This window comes from Pristiophorus japonicus, chromosome 6 (assembly GCF_044704955.1).
Source record: "Pristiophorus japonicus isolate sPriJap1 chromosome 6, sPriJap1.hap1, whole genome shotgun sequence".
Classification (NCBI taxonomy): Eukaryota; Metazoa; Chordata; class Chondrichthyes; family Pristiophoridae; genus Pristiophorus; species Pristiophorus japonicus.
This window is the reverse complement of record NC_091982.1, coordinates 224,763,591-224,784,151: the sequence shown is the minus strand read 5'-3', so window position 1 is coordinate 224,784,151 and position 20,561 is coordinate 224,763,591. Positions and strand designations below refer to the sequence as shown.

General features: G+C 44.3%; 1 protein-coding gene across 5 annotated transcripts in view; it reads left to right on the top strand.

Annotated features, from left to right (window-relative positions):
• LOC139265976 (transcription factor Dp-2-like) overlaps positions 1-20,561 on the top strand; it is a 281,312-nt gene that overhangs the window by 174,304 nt on the left and 86,447 nt on the right. For 4 of the 5 annotated variants that reach the window (XM_070883641.1, XM_070883639.1, XM_070883643.1 and 1 more), the window contains one exon: positions 6,885-6,988. In XM_070883641.1, coding sequence (XP_070739742.1) covers positions 6,885-6,988 — 104 coding nt within the window. Of the gene's footprint in view, positions 1-6,884; positions 6,989-7,142; positions 7,308-20,561 lie in introns of those variants that run through there. The other variant, XM_070883644.1, reaches the window with a different exon arrangement.

The following is a 20,561-nucleotide window of genomic DNA, read 5'->3' as shown; positions in this document are numbered from 1 at the left end:
TAGCGGGACATCCAGATAGGAATAGTGCAATCAAGCAGACGCAACATAGATTCATGAAGGGGAAATCATGTGTAACTAATTTACTGAAATTCTTTGAGGATATAACGAGAATGGTGGATAGAGGTGTACCGATGGATGTGATGTATTTAGATTTCCAAAAGTCATTCGATAAGATGCCACACAAAAAGGTTACTGCAGAAGATAAAGGTACGCGGAGTCAGAGGAAATTATTGGCATGGATAGAGAATTGGCTGGCTAACAGAAAGCAGAGAGTCGGGATAAATGGGTCCTTTTCGGGTTGGAAATCGGTGGTTAGTGGTGTGCCACAGGGATCGGTGCTGGAACCACAACTGTTTACAATATACATAGATGACCTGGAAGAGGGGACAGAGTGTAGTGTAACAAAATTTGCAGATGACACAAAGATTAGTGGGAAAGCGGGTTGTGTAGAGGACACAGAGAGGCTGCAAAGAAATTTAGATAGGTTAAGCGAATGGACTAAGGTTTGGCAGATGGAATACAATGTCGGAAAATGTGAGGTTATCCACCTTGGGGAAAAAAAACAGTAAAAGGGAATATTATTTGAATGGGGAGAAATTACAACATGCTGAGGTGCAGAGGGACCTGGGGGTCCTTGTGCATGAATCCCAAAAAGTTAGTTTGCAGGTGCAGCAGGTAATCAGGAAGGCGAATGGAATGTTGGCCTTCATTGCGAGAGGGATGGAGTACAAAAGCAGGGAGGTCTTGCTGCAACGGTACAGGGCATTGGTGAGGCCGCACCTGGAGTACTGCGTGCAGTTTTAGTCACCTTACTTAAGGAAGGATATACTAGCCTTGGAGGGGGTACAGAGACGATTCACTAGGCTGATTCCGGAGATGAGGGGGTTACCTTATGATGATGGATTGAGTAGACTGGGTCTTTACTCGTTGGAGTTCAGAAGGATGAGGGATGATCTTATAGAAACATTTAAAATAATGAAAGGGATCGACAGGATAGAGGCAGAGAGGTTGTTTCCACTGGTCGGGGAGACTAGAACTAGGGGGCACAGCCTCAAAATACGGGGGAGCCAATTTAAAACCGAGTTGAGAAGGAATTTCTTCTCCCAGAGGGTTGTGAATCTGTGGAATTCTCTGCCCAAGGTGCAGTTGAGGCTAGCTCATTGAATGTATCAAGTCACAGATAGATAGATTTTTAACCAATAAGGGAATTAAGGGTTATGGGGAGCGGGCGGGTAAGTGGAGCTGAGTCCACGGCCAGATCAGCCATGATCTTGTTGAATGGCGGAGCAGGCTCGAGGGGCTAGATGGCCTACTCCTGTTCCTAATTCTTATGTTCTTATGTTCTTATTAATGTTGGGGAAGTCCAGAACCAGGGATCACAGTCTAAGGATAAGGGGGAAGCCATTTAGGGCCGAGATGAGGAGAAACTTCTTCACCCAGAGAGTGGTGAACCTGTGGAATTCTCTACCACAGAAAGTTGTTGAGGCCAATTCACTAAATATATTCAAAACGGAGTTAGATGTAGTCCTTACTACTAGGGGGATCAAGGGGTATGGCGAGAAAGCAGGAATGGCGTACTGAAGTTGCATGTTCAGCCATGAACTCATTGAATGGCGGTGCAGGCTGGAAGGGCCGAATGGCCTACTCCTGCATCTATTTTCTATGTTTCTATGTTTCCCCGACCTCCACATATTTACATCCCCTCATTACATCACTATATTATCAGGTCAGCAGACAGCTTCACCAGGAGTCTTGCACCCATTGCTGGCTGTTCCTTAACTCTACCTCTCATGTTTCCACTGCTTGATCACCCTTACTGCAATCTTTGCAGTGTTGCAATAGTGTCTTTTATAATTATAGCTGCTGCTTCTTTCCTAATTTCTATGTCCTTTCTAAAGATCCTATAGCCTAGAATATTTAGTTCCCAATCATGCCCAGCTGGTAGCCAGGTCTCTGAATTGGCCACTGCATCAAACCCATTAAGATGAATTTTTGCTTCTAACACATTTGATTTATTTCTTATGTTATGTGCAGTTGCATATGGAACTTGTATTTGAGCAATTGTCTCCAACCTGCTAGTCTTTTTCTGAAACTATTTGACTTGCGGTGTGGTTTTTCTGGATTTGAAGTTACTCATTCATTCGAATTGAAGTGCTGTGTTCAGCTGTAGGAATGCAGTGTGCCATCAAGTGGCAGAAGCTTTGGAACATGTCATCCATGATTGCTCTCTCAACCAAGGAACAGTGCGTGGCAATATACTAAAACCAGGGTAAAAGTGTAAATTAAATACAAACTGGGCTTTGATGATGTCTAAACTGAAAGTGTCGATATAAGTAAAAAAAAATTAGGCGACTGGAAATCTTAAATGAAACCAAAAAATGTCTCAGTGGAAGCTCATGTAAGAACATCGGTACCAATGCCCTGCCGAGAATTCATCAAGGACACCATCCAATTTCTGCTTGGGAATTAATGATACCTAAATTTGACTCGCTGAACTGTCTTGCATCAAGTAGTTTGGTTTATATTAGCATCGAGAATACCACCCTCCCATCAGGGTCCTCACAACCTTATAGAAGTCATAAGAACATAACTAAGAGCCAGAGTAAGCCATTCGGCCCCTCGAGCCTGCTCCACCATTCAATAAGATCTTCGACCTCAACTCCACTTTCCTGAACTATCCCCATCTCCCTTGATTCCCTTAATATCCCAAAATCTATCGATCTCTGTCTTGGTCAAAGACTGAGCCACCACAGCCCTCTTGGTAAAGAATTCCAAAGATTCACCAACCTCTGAGTGAAATAGTTTCTCCTCATCTCAGTCCTAAATGGCCAACCCTTTATCCTGAGACGGTGACCCCTGGTTCTAGACTCCCCAGCCTGGGGAAACATCCTCCCTGCATTTACTTTGTCAAGTTTTTAAAGAATTTTGTATGTTTCAATAAGATCACCTCTCATTCTTCTAAACTCCAGAGAATATTGGCCTGGTCTACTCACTCTCTCCTCATAGGACAATGTACCATCCCAGGAATCAGTCTGGTGAACCTTCGTTGCACTCCTTCTATGACAAGTATATCCTTCCTTAGGTAAGGAGACCAAAACTGCACACAATACTCCAGATACGGTTTCACCAGGGCCCCATATAATTGCAGTAAAACATCTTTACTCTTATAATCAAATCCTCTTGCAATAAAGGCCAACATACCATTTGCTTTCTTAATTGCTTGCTGTCCCTGCCTGTTAACTTTCAGTGATTTGTGTACAAGGACCCCCAGGTCCCTCTGAACACCAACATTTCCCAATCTCTCACCATTTAAAAAAATATTCTGCTTCTCTATTTTTCCTACCCATTTGGATAACTTCACATTTCTCCACATTATATTCCATTGGCCATGTTCTTGCCCACTCATTTAGCCTGTCTATATCCCCTTGAAGCCTCTTTGCATCCTCCTCACAACTTACATTCCCACCTAGCTTTGTATCATCAGCAAACTTGGATATACAGGTGCGACGTCCAAAATCCGGAGTTCCTATTAGTCAAGAAATTATGTTATGGAAATTGATGGGATTGAAAGCCGATAAGTCCCCGGGGCCTGATAGTCTGCATCCCAGAGTACTTAAGGAAGTGGCCCTGGAAATAGTGGATGCATTGGTGATCATTTTCCAACAGTATCAACTCAGGATCAGTTCCTATGGACTGGAGCTAATGTAACACCACTTTTTAAAAAAGGAGGGAGAGAGAAAATGGAGAATTATAGACCGGTTAGCCTGACATCAGTGGTGGGGAAAATGTTGGAATCAATTATTAAAGATGAAATAGCAGTGCATTTGGAAAGCAGTGACAGGATCGGTCTCAGTCAACATGGATTTATGAAAGGGAAATCATGCTTGACAAATCTTCTGGAATTTTTTGAGGATGTAACTAGCAGAGTGGACAAGGGAGAACCAGTGGATGTGGTGTATTTGGACTTTCAAAAGGCTTTTGACAAGGTCCCACACAAGAGATTGGTGTGCAAAATCAAAGCACATGTTATTGGAGGTAATGTATTGACATGGATAGAGAACTGGTTGGCAGACAGGAAGCAGAGTAGGGATAAACGGGTCCTTCTCAGAATGGCAGGCAGTGACTAGTGGGGTGCTGCAGGGCTCAGTGCTGGGACCCCAGCTATTTACAATATACATCAATGATTTAGATGAAGGAATTGAGTGTAATATCTCCAAGTTTGCAGATGACACTAAGCTGGGTGGCGGTGTGAGCTGTTAGGAGGATGCTATGAGGCTGCAGGGTGACTTGGACAGGTTAGGTGAATCGGCAAATGCATGGCAGATGCAGTATAATGTGGATAAATGTGACGTTATCCACTTTTGTGGCAAAAACATGAAGGCAGAATATTATCTGAATGGCGGCAGATTAGGAAAAGGGGAGGTGCAACGAGATCTGGGTGTCATGGTACATCAGTCATCGAAAGGTGGCATGCAGGTACAGCAGGCAGTGAAGAAGGCAAATGGCATGTTGGCCTTCATAGCTAGGGGATTTGAGTATAGGAGCAGGGAAGTCTTAATGCAGTTGTACAGGGCCTTGTTGAGAACTCACTTGGAATATTGTGTTCAGTTTTGGTCTCCTAATCTGAGGAAGGGCATTCTTGCTATTTGAGGGAGTGCAGCGAAGGTTCATCAGACTGATTCCCGGGATGGCAGGACTGATCTAAGAGGAGAGACTGGATCGACTGGGCCTGTATTCACTGGAATTTAGAAGAATGAGAGAGGGGTCTCATAGAAACGTATAAAATTCTGACGGGACTGGACAGGTTAGATGCAGGAAGAATGTACCCGATGTTGGGGAAGTCCAGAATCAGGGGTCACAGTCTAAGGATAAGGGGTAGGTCATTTAGGACCGAGATGAGGAGAAAGTTCTTCATTCAGAGAGTTGTTAACCTGTGGAATTCTCTACCGCAAAGAGTTGTTGATGCCAGTTCATTGGATATATTCAAGAGGGAATTAGATGTGGCCCTGACGGCTAAAGAGATCAAGGGGTATGGATTGAATGTAGGAAAGGGGCACTGAGGTGAATGATCAGCCATGATCTTATTGAATGGTGGTGCAGGCTCGAAGTGCCGAATGGCCTACTTCCTGCACCTATTTTCTATGCTTCTATGGACACCGGGCCGATCCGTGGCGGGGTCGTCCGGAAATCGGAAAATGTTCTGAAATCCAGACTCCCTCGGCCGCCAGACTCACCCCTGCCTCGGTCCGGCCGCCTGACCTCTCCCCTCTCGGCCAGCTTCTGGCGGCCCAACCTCCCCCACCCTCATCCCGACCTCCGTGGCCTGGCCTCTCTTTCCTCCGCCCCCCCCCCCGGCCCGATCCTATCTACCTCGACCCAGGCAAAGACGTTCCGAAATCCGGAAATATCCGAACGGCCGAGGTTTCTGGAGTTCGGATGTCACATCTGTGTTACATTTGGCCCCCTCGTCCAAATCATTGATAATTCAGAGAACGGTCATGAACAAACATGTGCTTATCAACCTTAGAATCATGGTCAACGCAGTGTAAACGCAAACATTGAGTATACAAATAATTAGTAGATATGGTTAATTGACAAAATATATAAAAGGGCGATAACGTTGTGTCACAGTAACTCAGTATTAACATCTGGATGATTATAAATTTGCAGTAGAGATCAGTGTTTGAGATTGATATGAATCGGTAAGATTAATTTAGGATTGGACTCCTCAGCTGACTGACACGATAACATCAGTAGATAGCCAGTCTGTTGAATAGATTAAAGTCTATATGCTTGTAGTTGACAATGTTTCCGGAACTTGTACGACCTTATCTGAATGAGCTGGTTGCCTTATTTTCCTTTGCACGGATGCTGTTAGTCTCCTGAGAAGTCAAAATCTGTAGAGGTGCTATGCATTCCTGTGCTGGTAGCTGTATCAGGACTAGCTGGCTTAAATTTCACCACCCTTGGTTGAAACTAAGTGACACGCTTATATCTCGCTGGTATAGCCGTACAATCTTAACTTCTGTAACCTTTCCCACGCACACTTTCTGTCGGAGGTGCACTTTGCGATTTTACCCTTCCACATACGTCAGTCACGGAACTCCGAAACCTTCTACTAAAAAGACTACTGCAAGAAATTCTAAAACGAGCTGGAACTAAACCTGAGGACTGAAGTTTAGTGTCAAAAACATTCATATAGTCTTAATTTCCAAAGAAACCTCTCAATTCTATTGACCAATCTAAGTGGCACACATGTTCGAAGGGTTCTGTCCTTCTGGTGTCAAATCAATTCACATAGGCCGGTTGGTACCTTTGGTGACGTCCAAATAAATGAAGCGGTGGCCCATGGACATGCGTGGTCGTTCCTTTACTCCTTAGCTACTCAGGTCAACAAAGATTTTCACACAGGCTCAAATAAGGCAGGACATCTTTATGACTCGCATAATGATGGCTTGTTTTCTATTCCTGGTAAGGAATGTCTTCTGGTAAGTCTTCATGGTTTAATTAGCAGTAGCCCATTCTTTTATTCGTATTCAGTCTGATTACTAACTCTGTTATTAAGGCAATTCTTATGGCATATTGCCTACACTCATCAATATCTTCAAAGAGAAAAAACAGGTCAGTGTTTAGGGGTGTAGACCTGTCAGCCAAATCTAAATCCAAACTTTTATACAAAGTCTAACTGACCCACTGTGTATTTACAGTATTTTCTGGTTTTATTTCAGTGGGAGGTATTATCCTATCTCAAATAAAACGATATCAAAAGTTGTCTGTAGAAGTTGACGTGTAGATGGATTTGATATGAAAACAATTCTGTCAGAAATCCATCGTAATCATTAATTATTGACTAATGCATTGTTGGTTTGGTTGTCTGTTTCCAGATAGTATATCCATGGTTGCAGCATCTGTTTCCAACATCGTCTCTCAAACCAAGATCTTACCCAAAACCTTAGGCCTAGCAAACGTGAATGTTGCACCCCAAATGGTGAGTATAGTACATCTTCATCCTTCAGTGGATTCAGAACTAGTTGCCATCGTCTATCATGTGTTCATGGCACTTGAAATGGATCAGCTTTTAAAGGTTCAGAAAAGAATGTGTTGTGCAGATTGGAACAAGCTGCAGTGTTTTTTGTTCGCAGTTTCAAATGCTCATACAGAGAGAGGAAAAGTAGCACACAGGACTTTCAAATCTACAGGCAGAGGGACTTAAGCAAGAATTTTACTACTCATGACGCTATGATACCCCAGCGTGCTATGCTGTGAACTAGAAGGATGTAGGTCTACATCTCAAGATTGCTCATATGGTGAGATTTTAGCTTGGTGACATGTCAAGTGAAAACCATGTAATTCCACCCTCCCCACCCCCCCCCCCACCCCCACACGCCAGAGTGCCACGGCCACAGGAAGGCCATAGGCGAGGAACAATAAAATACTTTATTAATGTTTTAGAAATTATAATGCCATGTTACTGTACTTTTAATATGAGTATTTTCCTCCAGTTGAATGACTTGAAAAACACCAGTTTTAACCACGCCAGGTGGGCTTACCTCTTCAGGATAATAAAATAATGATTTTTTTATTGTAAGTACAGATTTGGAACATAATACATCATCGTCGGTGAGAGACACTTGTGAACTGCCTGGTCACATTTCCCTCTTGAAAATGTAGCTCTTGAAGACTGTATTGTGCAATGCAGGTTGACTCTGTGTTGAGGTACCAGCCATGGAGCAGTAGAATGACAATTCGTCTCCTATTTTACCCCACACGTTGAATTCCCGCTCTTAGATCAAGTCTTGTGGGGGGGAAACGGCTTTATACCAAATGGAGGCTCAATTCTAGCCCTAAAAGACTGAATGGAAGAAAGCTAGGTCACGTTAATGGGTCACAGAGCACACTGACAGAACATAGAGTGCCTTCGGTAAGAGAATTTATGACGCAAAATGTGGAGCGAGAAAAATTCCACTCTTGCGGCAGGGATAAATGTACTAAACAAGAAGCTGTCTCAAGGTTTTCACTCAAACCCCAAAATATTGAACTTTGAATCTGTTCCTCTTGTTGACAAGTAAAGGAGCTTTGTAAAGCTGAGTTAAGAATCTGTACAGTGTGAGCACAATTTTCTATGCAGCTAAAAATATTTTGTTTAACTTTGTGAATGCCTTTTTTTCTAGGGATCTTATTGTTAGTTTATTAATCCATAGCGCACTGCAGACCAGCTCGCTCACCCAAGTACACGCTGCTTGTGTGCGCCACCAAATAACTATACTTGCCCTGTTTTGATACGTTAAAAATATTTGTGAGATTAAACTGGTGCTATCCATGATTGAATAAAGTCATTCATCCTTCACACTTGGCTTTTGACTGGCTAAAAATCGTGACCTATGAAGCTTGTTTTTAGCAGGTCAGAACTTTTTTTATATAGTTGCTCCCACAAAATTGACAGTAAGAATGAGGAGGAAGAGATAAAAAGCGACAAGTAATAAGCTTGAAAGATAAATAAGGTATAGAAAAATTATATTTGACATGGAAAAACATACATTTTTTTAAAAGGTTGGAAAGGAGAAGCAACAATTGCAATATTTTATTTAAAAAAAATCAAATTAAAGTTGTCCTGAAGTGTTTATTTTTGTCATTTATTTTTCCTAGGACAGCAGTAAAACTTTTCAAAATTTAAATACTTCTGCTATAATATTGGTGTTTGTATCGGCATCACAGCTGAAAACAGTACTTTCCTGAGAGTAGGACAGAGACAACTAGAGGCTCTGTCGCTAATGGTGAAGTAGAGGAAGAAGGTACACGAAAGAGTAGAGTCAGAGGATTGGAGAGCATAGGAGAGGGTATAAGGCTGGAGGAGGTTGCAGAGGTAGGGTGGGATGAGGCTGTGAAGGGATTAGGTTAGAACACACAAGTGTAGAGCCTTGTTGGAGGCCAAAACAATGATTATAGTCTTCCCAATGCTCAATTGAAGGAAATTCAGGCTTATCCATGTCTTATTGTCAGACAAGGCAAGTGTTGGGAGTGTTGACAATCGGAAGGACAGACAGAAAGGAAAAGGAGATGGGGTAGCTCTATTGCTAAATGATGGGATCACTGCAATAGTGAGAAACGATATTGGCTCGAATGATCAGGATGTTGAAACAGTTTGGGTGGAGATAAGGAATAATAAGGGGAAAAAGTCACTGGTGGGTGTAGTCTATAGGCCCCCTAACAGTAGCAACCCTGTTGGTCGGAACATAAACCAGGAAATAGTGGGGCTTGTAAAAAGGGAACAGCAATAATCATGGGTGATTTTAACCTCCATATTGATTGGACAAATCAAATTGGTCAGGGTAGCCTTGAGGAAGAGTTCATAGAGTGCATAAGGGCCGGGTTCCTTGAACAGTATGTAACGGAACCAACCAGGGGGCAGGCTATCTTAGATCTGGTCCTGTGTAATGAGACAGGATTAATAAACAATCTCCTAGTAAAGGATCCCCTTGGAATGAGTATTCAAAACATAGTTGAATTTCAAATTCAGATGGAGGGTAAGAAAGTTGGATCTCTAACCAGCTTACTAAGCTTAAATAAACGAGATTATGAAGGTATGAGGGCAGAGTTGGCTAAAGTGGACTGGGAAAATAGATTAAAGTGTAGGATGGTTGAAGAACAGTGGTGTACATTTAAGGAGAAAAATATATTCCAGTGAGGAGGAAAGGGTGTAAGAGAAAAGATATCCATCTGTGGCTAACTAAAGAAATAAAGGACGGTATCCAATTTAAAAACAAGGGCATACAAAGTGGCAAAAACTTGCGGGAGGACAGAAGATTGGGAAGCTTTCAAAAGCCAGCAAGGAATGACAAAAAAAATTATAAAGAAAGGGAAGGTAGACTATGAAAGTAAACTAGCACAAAATATAAAAACAAAGAGCAAGAGTTTCTATAGGTATATAAAAAGGAAAAGAGTGGTTAAAGTAAATGTTGGTCCCTTAGAGGACGAGACCGGGGAATTAGTAATGGGGAACATGGGAATGGCTGAAGCTCTGAACAAATATTTTATATCAGTCTTTATGGTAGAGGACACTAACAATATTTCAACAGTGGATAGTCTAGGGGGCTATAAGGGGGGAGGAACTTAACTCAATCACAATCACTAAGGAGGTGGTACTCCGTAAGATAATGGGACTAAAGGCGGATAAATCCCCTGGACCTGATGGCTTGCATCCTAGGGTCTTAAGAGAAGCAGCAGCAGGGATTGTGGATGCACTGGTTGTAATTTACCAAAATTCCCTAGATTCTGGGGAGATTGGAAAACTGCAAATGTAACGCCCCTATTTAAAAAAGGAGGCAGACAAAAAGAAGGAAACTATAGACCAGTTAGCTTAACATCTGTGGTTGGGAAAATGTCGGAGTCCATTATTAAAGAAGCAGTAGCAGGACATTTGGAAAAGCATAATTCGGTCAGGCAGAGTCAGCATGGATTTATGAAGGGGAAGTCATGTTTGACAAATTTGCTAGAATTCTTTGAGGATGTAACGAGCAGGGTGGATAAAGGGGAACCAGTGGATGTGATGTATTTGGACTTCCAGAAGGCATTTGACAAGGTGCCACATAAAAGGTTACTGCACAAGATAAAAGTTCACGGGGTTGGGGATAATATATTAGCATGGATAGAGGATTGGCTAACAAACAGAAAACAGAGAGTCGGGATAAATGGTTCATTTTCTGGTTGGTAACCAGTAACTAGTAGGGTGCCGCTGGGACCCCAACTATTTACAATCTATATTAACGATTTGGAAGAAGGGACCGAGTGTAACGTAGCCAAGTTTGCTGACGATACAAAGATTGGAGGAAAAGCAATGTGTGAGGAGGACACAGAAAATCTGCAAAAGGACATAGACAAGCTAAGTGAGTGGGCAAAAATTTGGCAGATGGAGTATAATGTTGGAAAGTGTGACGTCATGCACTTTGGCAGAACAAAATCAAAGAGCAAGTTATTATTTAAATGGAGAAAGATTGTAAAGTGCCGCAGTACAGTGGGACCTAGGGGTACTTGTGCATGAAACACAAAAGGTATGCAGGTACAGCAAGTGATCAGGAAGGGCAATGGAATCTTGGCCTTTATTGCAAAGGGGATGGAATATAAAAGCAGGGAAGTCTTGCTACAGTTGTACAGGGTATTGACGAGGCTACACCTGGAATACTGCGTGCAGTTTTGGTTTCCATATTTACGAAAGGATATACTTGCTTTGGAGATAGTTCAGAGAAGGTTCATTAGATTTATTCCAGAGATGAGAGGGTTGACCTCTGAGGAAAGGTTGAGTAGGTTGGGCCTCTACTCATTGGAATTCAGAAGAATGAGAGGTGATCTTATCAAAATGTATAAGATTATGAGGGGGCTTGACAAGGTGGATGCAGAGAAAATGTTTCCACTGATGGAGGGAGACTAGAACTAGAGGGCACAATATTAGAATAAGGGGCCGCCCATTTAAAACTGAGATGAGAAATTTCTTTTCACAGAGGGTTGTAAATTTAGAATTCGCTGCCTCAGAGAGCTGTGGAACCTGGACATTGAATGAATTTAAGACAGAAATAGACAGTTTCTTAACCAATAAGGGGATAAGGGTTTATGGAGCACGGGTGGGGAAGTGGACCTGAGTCCATGATTGGATCAGCCAAGATCGTATAAAATATCGGAGCAGGCTCGAAGGGCCATCTCGCCTACTCCTACTCCTATTTCTTATGTAAAACCTGCATATTGTCTGTACGTATGGAAGATGACCTCCTGTCTGGATAAGGTTGTATAGGGAGCAGCATATAGTTGAGGTGGTATCCTCTGGAATTCCCAGAGTTGGGAGGTGATGAGATATTAATTGACCACGTAGTTCCTTGAAGAAGAAAGGGTGGTTAGTGATGTGGTGGTAATTATAGAGAGTAATTTGCAGTCTTTTTGAGGAGAGAGTGATGACTGCGATTTTGAAAGGTCGAGGGACAGTGCCAGAGTAACTGTCAAAATGGAGGAAGAGCATCTGGGAGGGCAATGAGCACCTCGTGTCTCATCGCTAAGAGCATGCAGAAATCAAGCGCATACAGCGGAAGGAGCGTGCGGCAAACCAGACTCCCCACCCACCCTTTCCCTCAACCACTGTCTGTCCCACCTGTGACAGAGATTGTAATTCCCGCATTGTACTCTACATCATCATCATCATCATCATCATCATCATAGGCAGTCCCTCAAAATCGAGGAAGACTTGCTTCCACTCTAAAAGTGAGTTCTCAGGTGACTGTACAGTCCAATACGGGAATTACAGTCTCTGTCACAGGTGGGACAGACAGTGGTTGAAGGAAAGGGTGGGCGGGACAGGTTTGCCGCACGCTCCTTCCGCTGCCTGCGCTTGATTTCTGCATGCTCTCGGTGTCGAGACTCAAGGTGCCCAGCACCCTCCCGGATGCTCTTCCTCCACTTAGGGTGGTCTTTGGCCACGGACTCCCAGGTATCAGTGGAGATGTTGCACTTCTGACGGGTTTAGACAGGTTAGATGCAGGAAGAATGTTCCCAATGTTGGGGGAGTCCACAACCAGGGGTCACAGTCTAAGGATAAGGGGTAAGCCATTTAGGACTGAGATGAGGAGAAACTTCTTCACCCAGAGAGCGATGAACCTGTGGAATTCTCTACCACAGAAAGTTGTTGAGGCCAATTCACTAAATATATTCAAAAAGAAGTTAGATGTAGTCCTTACTACTTGGGGGATCAAGGAGTATGGCGAGAAAGCAGGAATGGGGTACTGAAGTTGCATGTTCAGCCATGAACTCATTGAATGGCGGTGCAGGCTCGAAGGGCCGAATGGCCTACCCCTGTACCTATTTTCTATGTTTCTATGTTTATCAAGGAGGCTTTGAGGGTGTCCTTGAAACGTTACCTCTTCCCACTTGGGGCTCGTTTGCTGTGAAGGAGTTCCAAGTAGAGCACTTGCTTTGGGAGTCTTGCGTCAGGCATGCGGACAATGTGGCCCATCCAACGGAGCTGGTCGAGTGTGGTCAGTGCTTCGATGCTGGGGATGTTGGCCTGATTGAGAACACTTACGGTGCGTCTGTCCTCCCAGGGGATTTGCAGAATCTTGTGGAGGCAGCTTTGTTGGTATTTCTCCAGCGATTTGAGGTGTCTACTGTACATGATCCATGTCTCTGAGCCATACAGAAGGGTGGGTATCACTGCAGCCCTGTAGTCCATCCATAAGCTTGGTGCCAGGCTTGAGGTCCTGGTCTTCGAACACACTCTTCCTCAGGCGACCGAAGGCTGCGCTGGCGCACTGGAGGCGGTGCTGGACCTCGTCTTCAATGTCTGCCCTTGCTGATAGTAGGCACCCGGGGTATGGAAAGTGGTCCACGTTGTCGAAGGCCGCGCCGTGGATTTTAATGACCGGGGGGGCAGTGCTATGTGGCGGGGTCAAGTTGATTGAGGACCTTTGTCTTACGGATGTTTAATGTAAGGCCCATGCTTTTGTACACCTTGATGAAAGTGTTGACGATGGCTTGGAGTTCTGCCTCTGAATGTGAGCAGATGCAAGCGTCGTCTGCGTACTGTAGTTCGACGACGGAGGATGGGACGTCTTGGATGTAGCCTGGAGGCGACGAAGGTTGAACAGGTTCCCACTGGTTCTATAGTTTAGTTCCACTCCAGCGGGGAGCTTGTTGAGCGTGAGATGGAACATTGCAGCGAGGAAGATCGAGAAGAAAGTTGACGCGATAACGAAGCCCTGCTTGACCCCGGTCCACACGTGGATTGGGTCTGTGGTGGATCGATTAGTCAGGATCACGGCCTGCATGTCGTCGTGGAGCAGGCGGAGGATGGCGACAACCCTTTGGACTGTACAGCCACCTGAGAACTCACTTTTAGAGTGGAAGCAAGTCTTCCCCGATTCCGAGGGACTGCTGATGATGATGATGATGATGATGGTGAAAATGTGCCATTGACGGTGTTGACCAGTAAGGGAGAAAGGCAGGGTCATTGATAAATAGTCAGGACTTAAATGGAGAGAAAAACAAGAGTACAAGATAGATCTCATGCGATGAGTTTGGAGATGGAGGGGAAGGTGAGGTGGGAGATAAGCTACAGAGTAACATGTTGGGCTAGGGTGCGTGAAGGTCTGGAAGGCAGTGAGGACAAGAGGTGGAGGATGTGGTGGGTGAGGCAGCTGTGCAGCAGGCTCCATTCCTGTAGATGATGAAATCCATGAGCTCTTCACATTTGAGGAGAGGGACACGGGGTTTTAGGAGGTTGCTTATTGTGAGGGGAAAAGTACAGTAATGCATGACATGGTTGAGCCAGTTTTGGTGCTGGGTATCTTGACCGGTCGTGCATCAGATGTGCTTAAACCTGCGACCCCCGTTCTTTAGGGATGGACCTGTATCAGGAAAATCAGAGGGTTGGGAGATGATTGCCTTTCTGGTGTCGAGCATTAAAGGCAAAAATGAGGGAGCTGTTGAGCAGGTCAACAGCAGCAATGATGTTATGGTTGAGGGCCAAAAGAGAGGGATTAGAATATTTAAGCATGAATTGGGGTGGGAGATGGAAGACAACTTTCTTGTGGGGGCAATGGTTAGGGCGGTAGAATTGGAAGTGGGTAGAGTGATGTGAATGGTAAAGGACACAAGGAAATGATCAGAGATAGCCTTATGATGATTAAAACCTCAAATCTGGTAGAGCCACAGGAGATGGTGAGGTCGCAATGGTAACCTTAAGTATGTGAAAAGTGAACTTGAATAATGGCAGGAAGTTACAGGAGAGAGGGATTTCGAGGAGTCAAACTAGTCGTATTGGCTCAAGGAGGAGATCTTGGTGAGGAAGTTATTGAATTTGGGAGGGTGTTGGAGGATGATAATTTTGAAGGCGTTCCGAGATGCTCGAAGGAGGAAAAGGTGCCTGGGTTGTATAAGCGGGACGCAGGTGGGACTTGGCAATGAGAGCGGCATTTGGTTTGGGCAGGATATGTGATTCCACATGTAGCAAGGCTTCAGTGAGAGGAAGCAGTTGGTGCACTTGTCCCAGGTTTCAGTCGGGACCAAGATTTCACTAGGTTTATCTACAATGATATTCCAGATGGCGAGGGGCATATTCCCAAGGGAACGGTCACTCCGGAGCAGGACAGTAGATGGAGGTTTATCAGCAGTGTCAGAGAAAGGAACAATGAGAAGATCTGTGAGGTTAAACCGCGGCCCCTCCCAGAATAGTTCCTAGGCACTGGAGATGATGCAATTGTGAATGTTGTTCTGAGATGGCCAGCAATGAGGACTGTGGTGGGTGTGGCGGAGAACACCGAGGAGAAGCAGAGGGAAGATGTGGGTTCGTCCAGGGAGAATTCGAGCTTGGAGCGGCTTGGGAGTGACATCAGAGGGAAAGGGAGTGGGGGAGTGAGAAAGGGCATCAGACACGGGTACTGGGAAAGCTGGAAGAGGAGCCAGGAGTTGGTTGCAAATGGAGTGGCGGGGTGGGGGGGGGTGGTGGTAAAATGATTGCTGGTCTATAGCAACAGCAGTAATGTATTAGTAAGTCTTTAAAAAACTGACAGAAAAATATACAAGTGTATAGAAATATAATGACAGATGTATATAATTGTCAGGGTCAAACTGTCCCCAGTTTGAAACCAATATCTCTGGCGGTTAATGTAAGATAATGGCTCTGTTTTCACTTGAAAATCCCAGACAAAAGAGGATCACAGTTGTCTCCTATTCCTTCTCCCTTGGTTACTGTTGAGTCGCGTCACTGTGCATCCAGTGATTACAGAGGCACGTAATTGCCTCCAGAGGTAACCTTGAAATAGCTGTGTTGTGTATTGTAATTGGATGTTGGACTCTTAACAAACTTCATGGCCTGGCAACAACAATAACTTGTATTTATATAGCACCTTTAACAAAGTGAAACATCCCAAGGCGCTTCACAGGACAATATGCGATTAAATATTTGACACCGAGCCGCACAAGTAGAAATTAGCGCAGCTGATCAAAAGCTGGGTCAAAGAGGTCGGTTTTAAGGAGTGTCTTGAAGGAGGATAGAGAGGCGGAGAGGTTTAGGGAGGGAGTTCCAGAGCTTGAGGCCTAGGCAACAGAAGGCACAGCCACCGATAGTGGAGCGATTATAATCAGGGATGCTCAGGAGGGCAGAATTAGAGGAGCGCAGACATCTCGCTGGGTGGGGGGGCGCGCGGTTATGGGGCTGGGGGAGATTACAGAGATAGGGAGGGGCGAGGCCATGGAGGGATTTGAAAACAAGGATGAGAATTTTGAAATCGAGGCTTTGCTTAACCGGGAGCCAATAGTCAGCGAGCATAGGGGTGATGGGTGAACGGGACTTGGTGAGAATTAGGACACGGCCTGCTGAGTTTTGGATCGACTCTAGTTTACGTAGGGTGGAATGTGGGAGGCCATCCAGGAGTGCGTTGGAATAGTCAAGTCTAGAGGTTACAAAGGCATGGATGTGGGTTTCAGCAGCAGATGAGCTGAGGCAGGGGCGGAGATGGGCGATGTTACCCAGGTGGAAATAGGCGGTCTTAGTTATGCTGCGGATATGTGGACGAAAGCTCATTTCAGGGGCAAATATGACACCAAGGTCACGAACAGTCTGGTTCAGCCTCGGACAGATGATAGGGAGAGGGATGGAGTCAGTGTCTCGGGAACGGAGTTTGTTGGAGGTACTGAAAACAATGGCTCCGGTTTTTCCAATATTCAGTTGGAGAAAATTTCTGCTCATCCAGTTATGGATGTCGGACAAACAGTCTGACAATTTAGAGACCATGGAGGGGTCGAGAGAAGTGGTGGTGAGGTAGAGCTGGGTGTCGTCAGTGAACATGTGGAAACTGATGCTGTTTTTTCGGATGATGTCGCCAAGGGGCAACATGTAGATGGGAAATAGGAGGGGGCCAAGGATAGATTCTTGGGGGACACCAGAGGTAATGATGTGGGGGTGGGAAGAGAAGCCATTGCAGGTGATTCTCTGGCTACGATTAGATCGATAAGAATGGAACTAGGTGAGTGTAGTCCCACCCAGCTGGACGATGGTGGAAGGCGTTGGAGAAGGTTAGAACGGTCAACCGTGTCAAAGGCTGCAGACAGGTCGAGAAGGACGAGGAGGGATAGTTTACCTTTGTCACAGTCACAAAGGATGTCATTTTTGACTTTGATGAGAGCCGTTTCTGTACTGTGGCCGGCGCGGAAACCGGATTGGAGGGATTCAAACATGGAGTTCCGGGAAAGATGGGCATGGATTTGGGAGGCGACAGCATGTTCAAGGACTCTGGAGAGGAAATGGAGGTTGGAGATGGGGCGGTAGTTTGCAAGGATGGAGGGATCGAGGGTTGGTTTTTTGAGGAGACGGTTGATGACGGCAGATTTGAGGGAGAGGGGGACAGTACCCAAGGAGAGAGAACCGTTAACAATGTCGGCTAACATGGGAGCACCATAAAGCCAACTTCCATTCATTCAGGTCTGTCATTCACATAAGGTATGTCAATCTTAACATGAGAAAGCTAAAATAATGAACTGAGAACATTCATCTCTGTATCGAATGCAGCACTTTAATGATTTATGATTGGTAGAAGCTGACATTTATATTTTCACCAGCAGATGGCAGCAAAACATTTTTTCAAGCATTTGCAAACAGTTTATCCTAATCCAGCTAACTAGCAGATTTGTTGCCTTGAACTATTTTGACATTTCAGTCATTTAATTATTTAGGGTTCATATTTTTGCAGAACATGCTGGAAGTGCTTAGTAATTAATTAATTTAAACTAACTTTTTAAGCCAGTGTTTAACATTTATCTAATCGATAAGTTCATATTTTTAAATTCAGGTAGTACTGAAATTGATAGCAGCACAGGATTGAGAATTGTTTAAGGATAGAATGGAGAGTAGGCCCACTAGTCTTTGTGAAATGCTGTCCTGTGAGAAAGGTACACTGATGTGAGCAAGCCATGTGGCTACATGCCACAGAGTAGCACACAAAGTACAAGGAAATGCTTTCTTGGAAGGGGGTACCAGGGCCGTAACTAAGCCTCGAAGCTTTGTTCGTTGCACTAAGCTACGGATTTCATGCTGGCTCTCCTGTTTTCCTCTGATCTTGCGTCTCCTCTCATGGCTGAATTAGCTTTTTCTGGCTTCAAGATATATTTCTGTCAGAATGACAACCAAAGCAAGGCTGTGCCAAGTGTCTGAAAATTTTGAAAGCCGGAATAAAAAAAGGCAACTTTATTACCTCTAGATTGTTGAATTACTACTTGGCCTTCTGAATATTGTGTTTATAGAATGAAATGCTGCTGTTGCTGTTTAAAAACAGGGGACATTTACATTCTGAAGCTAGATGCAGCCCACTAATATGTCACCAGAATACCTGAAAGATGCTTTAGCAGATTTGAAGCATATTCCATACAAACCACCTCATTATTAGATAATAATAGCTACTTGTCTGAAACTGCATTTGCCCGAAACCATCTCCGAGGGACAAATGAAAAGGGGCACGTTATATATCACAATAATAAATCGAATTCTGAGTATTTCATCAAAGCTGGCAAATGATTTCCTTTCCTCCGCTGAGCTCCTTGTGCCGAGAGCAGCTAATTCAGCACAGACAGGGGACCCAGCCTGGGACCCTCAGTCTGTGGAGCTTGCCTCTCTATTCACTGGATAAACTTGATGAAGATTCGGGGTGTCTGAACATTTCAATAACTTAAAAAAAAACTTAATTTCACCATTTGGGAGGTGTTCAAACTTAGGGCTCCAATATCTCCAAGTTTATAATATCTCCAAGTTTTCAGATGACACTAAGCTGGGTGGCGGTGTGAGCTGTGAGGAGGATGCTAAGAGGCTGCAGAGTGACTTGGACAGGTTAGGTGAGTGGGCAAATACATGGCAGATGCAGTATAATGTGGATAAGTGTGAGGTTATCCACTTTGGGGGCAAAAACAGGAAGGCAGAATATTATCTGAATGGTGATAGATTAGGAAAAGGGGAGGTGCAACATGAGACCTGGGTGTCATGGTACATCAGTCATTGAAAGTTGGCATGCAGGTACAGCAGTTGGTGAAGAAGGCAAATGGCATGTTGGCCTTCATAGCTAGGGGATTTGAGTATAGGAGCAGGGAGGTCTTACTGCAGTTGTACAGGGCCTTGGTGAGGCCTCACCTGGAATATTGTGTTCAGTTTTGGTCGTCTAATCTGAGGAAGGATGTTCATGCTATTGAGGGAGTGTAGCGAAGGTTCACCAGACTGATTCCCAGGATGGCAGGACTGACATATGAGGAAAGACTGGATCGACGAGGCTTGTATTCACTGGAATTTAGAAGAATGAGAAGGGATCTCATAGAAACATATAAAATTCTGACTGGATTGGACAGGTTAGATGCAGGAAGAATATTCCGGATGTTGGGGAAGTCCAGAACCAGGGGTCACAATCTAAGGATAAGGGGTAAGCCATTTAGGTCCGAGATGAGGAGAAACTTCTTCACTCAGAGAATTGTGAACCTATAGAATTCTCTACCACAGAAAGTTGTTGAGGCCAGTTCGTTAGATATATTCAAAAGGGAGTTAGATGTGGCACTTATGGCTAAAAGGGATCAAGGCGTATGGAGAGAAAGCAGAAATGGGGTACTGAGGTGAATGAACAGCCATGATCTTATTGAATGGTGGTGCAGGCTTGAAAGGCCGAATGGCCTACTCCTGCACCTATTTTCTATGTTTCGTTCATTTTGGTAACTGAAAACTGTGTTTACTTACAAGTTTTATTTTCATTTCAACTATTGTAATTTTTCAAGTTTACACAGTTAAGAACAAAATTGCAATTAAACAATCCAGTACATATAGACGCAACAAAGGTTGAAGAAGATCATGATATTAGAATTAAGCAGGACAGTAACAGCACACCTTTGCCCCATAAGAATCCCAGTTGTCTTAAAACATGACACAAAACTCCAGCAATCTGCGTTATTATATAATAAGAACATAAGAAATAGGAGCAGGAGTAGGCCATTTGATCCCTCGAGTCTGCTCCGCCATTTAATAAGATCATGGCTGATCTGATCTTAGCCTCAGCCCCACTTCCCTGCCTGTTCCCCATAACCCTTGACTCCCTTATCACTCAAAAATCTGTCTATCTCCACCTTAAATATATTCAATGACCCAGCCTCCACAGCTCTCTGGGGCAGAGAATTCCACAGATTTACGACCCTCAGAGAAGAAATTTCTCCTCATCTCAGTTTTAAATGGGCGGCCCCTTATTCTGAGACTATGCCCCCTAGTTCTAGATTCCCCCACGAGGGGAAACATCCTCTCTGCATATACCCTGTTAAGCCTTCTCAGAATCTTATGTCTCAATAAGATCACCTCTCATTCTTTTGAACTCCAATGAGTATAGGTCCAACCTGCCCGACCTTTCTTCATAAGTCAACCCCTTCAACTCATAAGTCAACCTAGTGAACCTTCTGTGAACTGCCTCCAATGCAAGTATATCCCTCCTTAAATAAGGAGACCAAAACTGTACGCAGTACTCCAGGTGTGGCCTCACCAATACCCTGTACAGTTGTAGCAGAATGTCTCT